Genomic DNA, 3985 nt, shown 5'->3' on the forward strand with positions numbered 1-3985 from the left:
TTATACTTAAGAGGCCATTAAATAAGCTGCACTTATAAATATATACTAAAAGTATGTGATAGTAATAGTTCAAATCTGGTTGTTATGAATTACAGAAAATACTTTAAAACTGTATTAGAATTATATCAATCATGTGCCATATCTTTCAAATCATTTAAATATTTTTTACCCTAAATGTCTTTAAAATAGGTAATAGAAGAGGAAGCAGCATCAGAAGGGGGAGGAGAGGGAGGATATGAATCACACGGAGATTGTAGAATTTATCCTCTTAGGCCTTTCTGATGACCCTGACCTTCAGATTGTGATTTTCCTCTTTTTATTAATCACATATATATTAAGTGTCACTGGAAACCTGACTATCATCGTTTTGACCTTCGTGGACTCCCATCTACAAACACCAATGTATTTTTTCCTCCTGAATTTTGCTTTCTTGGAAGTCTCATTTACAAGCGTATGTATCCCTAGATTTCTGGGGTCTATTGTCACCAGGAATAAAACAATTTCCTATAACAACTGTGCTGCCCAGCTCTTTTTCTTTATCTTCATGGGTGTGTGTGAATTTTACATTCTAACTGCCATGTCCTATGACTGCTATGTTGCCATCTGCAAGCCCCTTCACTACACAACCATCATGAACAGGAAACTCTGCACTTTGTTTGTGCTGTGTGCCTGGCTGGGTGGTTTTCTGACTGTTTTCCCACCCCTTATGCTTTTGCTACAGCAGGATTACTGTGCTTCTAATGTCATTGATCATTTTGCATGTGACTTTTTCCCCCTCTTGCAACTGTCTTGCTCAGATACATTGGTACTAGAAGTGATTGGTTTCTACATTGCTCTGGTTGCTCTGCTGTTCACTTTGGCATTGGTGATTTTATCTTACATGTACATTATCAGGACTATTTTAAGAATTCCATCTACTAGCCAGAGAAAAAAGGCTTTCTCCACCTGTTCCTCTCACATGATTGTAATCTCCCTATCTTATGGAAGCTGCATATTCATGTATGTCAATCCTTCTGCAAAAGAAAAAGCCTCATTGACCAAAGGTGTGGCAATTCTCAATACTTCTGTTGTCCCCATGTTAAACCCCTTCATTTATACCCTGAGGAACCAGCAAGTAAAGCAAGCATTCAAAGGTGTAGTACACAAACTAGTATTTTCTGTAAGCAGATGAAATTAAAAGCACTTTAAAAATAAAAAATTCTACTAAGAAAAAAGGAATTATAATTTTGAAATTATTAAGTATCTTCTCTGATAGTTTCTTTATGTGTTATATTGTACTAACTTATATAGTTTCACAGTTTCTTCTCTTATCTTTATAATCAAATATATATAATACACTGCTGTTTGGAAATCTTTAATAAATATTGACAGGATGGGAAAATCCAAAGTCAAAACAAATCCCAGTACTGAGAGGAAACTGAGGAACAAAGTTACACCCGTAGCCTAGGAGCTCTTGGTAATTCTTGGATGCCAGGAAAAAAAGAGTTTCTTTTTTCAGGGTATAAACTTGGATAAAATGTTCACATTCTAATGGAAGAGCACACATCTTAGAATATTTGGGCAGCACAACCTGACTTGGTGTTCATAAAAAGACACAAAGTTGATTGAGAAGGAAGGGGACAGCTCTAGGAAGAATTGTGCAAAGATGAATGTGACCAAACAATGTTGTACACAATTCCCAAAAGGCTAATAAAAACAATAAAAACAATAAAATAAAATTTTCTCATAGATTTTTGGAAGTGTTATGTATTTTAAAGAAATATTATATGGGAGATATCATAACAGTTTTAATTTTGTTTATATATCCATAATCTACATATTCTGTCATCAAAATAATCAGAAATAAAGTTGTAAATTTTATTTTCCATATTTTCAAGATTGATTGACATTTTTCATAGCATTTAAGATTGTCTATGTTCTGTATACTCATTCCTTATGAGCAATAGGCCCTTTTTCAATGCACCTTAAATGCAAGTTTATGCTTTGTAGATTTTAAACTGTGCCACACTTGTTTTTCCCGTAAATTAAGTGAGTTACTTCTTTAAAACACAAAAGGTAATTTGGGGATGCCCTCTAATTGTTTCAACAATGTGGGCATCAATTCAATAACCTGTCTTCTGCCTTTAAGTGTCTGTTGCTGATTAATAGTTACACTGTGTGAGAGTTCATTTCTTTCTTTTACATTTTCCCAACTGGTTCAGATTAGAAAATGTTATATCTCATATAACTTATTTCTGTGTGTGGGACACCATAACATACAAACTGAGATGTGAAAAATGAATAAAAGTCTTTCATACCAATTTTAATACATTTGGGAAGGAAGTTTTAGATTTTAAATCTTAACTACATGCCAAGGTTCAAAAACCAAAGCATCCCACTGTGAGAAAAATGACATATCTCTGGGGAATTTAATGTTTTAGAGTCATTTTCGTACTCTAAATATTGGCCTTCTAATTAAGTATTTTCAAATGCTTCTTACTATTCTCTTTATCCATTCATTCCTCCAAAAGACCCAACAAGCAGCTGAAAGAGTCAGATAAAGATATGTGTAGTCAACCAATGAACAGAAGCTGCTAACCCTTCTGGTTGTATTAGGGAAAAGCTGGAGAAAGTTGAGGAGAAATGCAACCGTGTAGTAGGATCAGCAGTCTCAATTAACTTGGCCTCCTGAGATTTCTCAGACAAAGGATCATCAACCAGGTAGCATACACCAGCTGATATGAGACCTCCAACACATATACAACAGAGAACTCCCAGGTCTGGGTTCAGTCAGAGAAGATGCACCTAACACTCAAGAAACTGAAGGCCCCAGGAAGTTTAGAGGTCTGGTGGGGTGGGTACGGTGGGGACATCCTTGTGGAGATGGGGGGTGGGTATGGGATGTAGAACAGTCAGGGAGTGGACTGGGAGGCAAATAAAATCTGGAGTGTAAAAATAAATAAATAATTAAAAATATATGGATACTAAATACAGAAATGAGTCAGTAAAATAAAAGATTTGTCTTGTCCCAATATAGTTATAAAGGAGAAAAAAAACAAGCATATAAAATATATGCCACAACAGGTAATTTTATAAATTTTAGCATAGTATGTTGTACAAATTAGCAATGATATTGAAACCTAAAGAATAAACAAGTTAGTATTATCAACAGTGTATTCATTATACCAAGGAGAGAAAAAACCTGCCATTGCTATTTTTCCTTACTCAAGAATAGCAAGAAAGATTAAAACAGAGACGGAAGGAACACCCATTCAGAGCCTGCCCCACAGGTGGCCCATACATATACAGCCACCCAATTAGACAAGATGGATGAAGCAAAGAAGTGCAGACCGACAGGAGCCGGATGTAGATCGCTCCTGAGAGACACAGCCAGAATACAGCAAATACAGAGGCGAATGCCAGCAGCAAACCACTGAGCTGAGAATAGGTCCCCCGTTGAAGGAATCAGAGAAAGAACTGGAAGAGCTTGAAGGTGCTCGAGACCCCAAAAGTACAACAATGTCAAGCAACCAGAGCTTCCAGGGACTAAGCCACTACCTAAAGACTATACATGGACTGACCCTGGACTCTGTCCCCATAGGTAGCAATGAATATCCTAGTAAGAGCACCAGTGGAAGGGGAAGCCCTGGGTCCTGCTAAGACTGAACCCCCAGTGAACTAGACTATGCGGGGAGGGTGGCAATGGGGGGAGGTTTGGGAGGGGAACACCCACAAGGAAGGGGAGGGGGGAGGGTGATGTCTGTCCGGAAACCGGGAAAGGGAATAACACTTGAAATGTATATAAGAAATACTCAAGATAATAAAAAAAAATAAAATAAAAAAAATAAATAAAAAAAAAAGAAAGGAACTTCACTAGAGTCTAAAAAAAAAAAAAAAAAAAAAAAAAAAAAAAAAAAAAAAAAAGAATAGCAAGTAGCCTTGAGAGAGAAACATGGTAAGGAAATACACATATCACAAAGTCTCAGATGAACAGACATACCCGTAA

At 36.5% G+C, this 3985-nt stretch overlaps 1 protein-coding gene across 1 annotated transcript; it reads left to right on the plus strand.

The window, feature by feature from the left end:
* Positions 1 to 235: 235 nt before the first annotated feature.
* Or6c3d (olfactory receptor family 6 subfamily C member 3D) lies at positions 236 to 1171 on the plus strand. The gene has a single exon (NM_001000940.1). It carries the CDS (start codon positions 236 to 238, stop codon positions 1169 to 1171), a length of 936 nt encoding a protein of 311 aa, NP_001000940.1.
* Positions 1172 to 3985: the final 2814 nt, after the last annotated feature.

This window comes from Rattus norvegicus, chromosome 7 (genome assembly GCF_036323735.1).
Source record: "Rattus norvegicus strain BN/NHsdMcwi chromosome 7, GRCr8, whole genome shotgun sequence".
Lineage (NCBI taxonomy): Eukaryota > Metazoa > Chordata > Mammalia > Rodentia > Muridae > Rattus > Rattus norvegicus.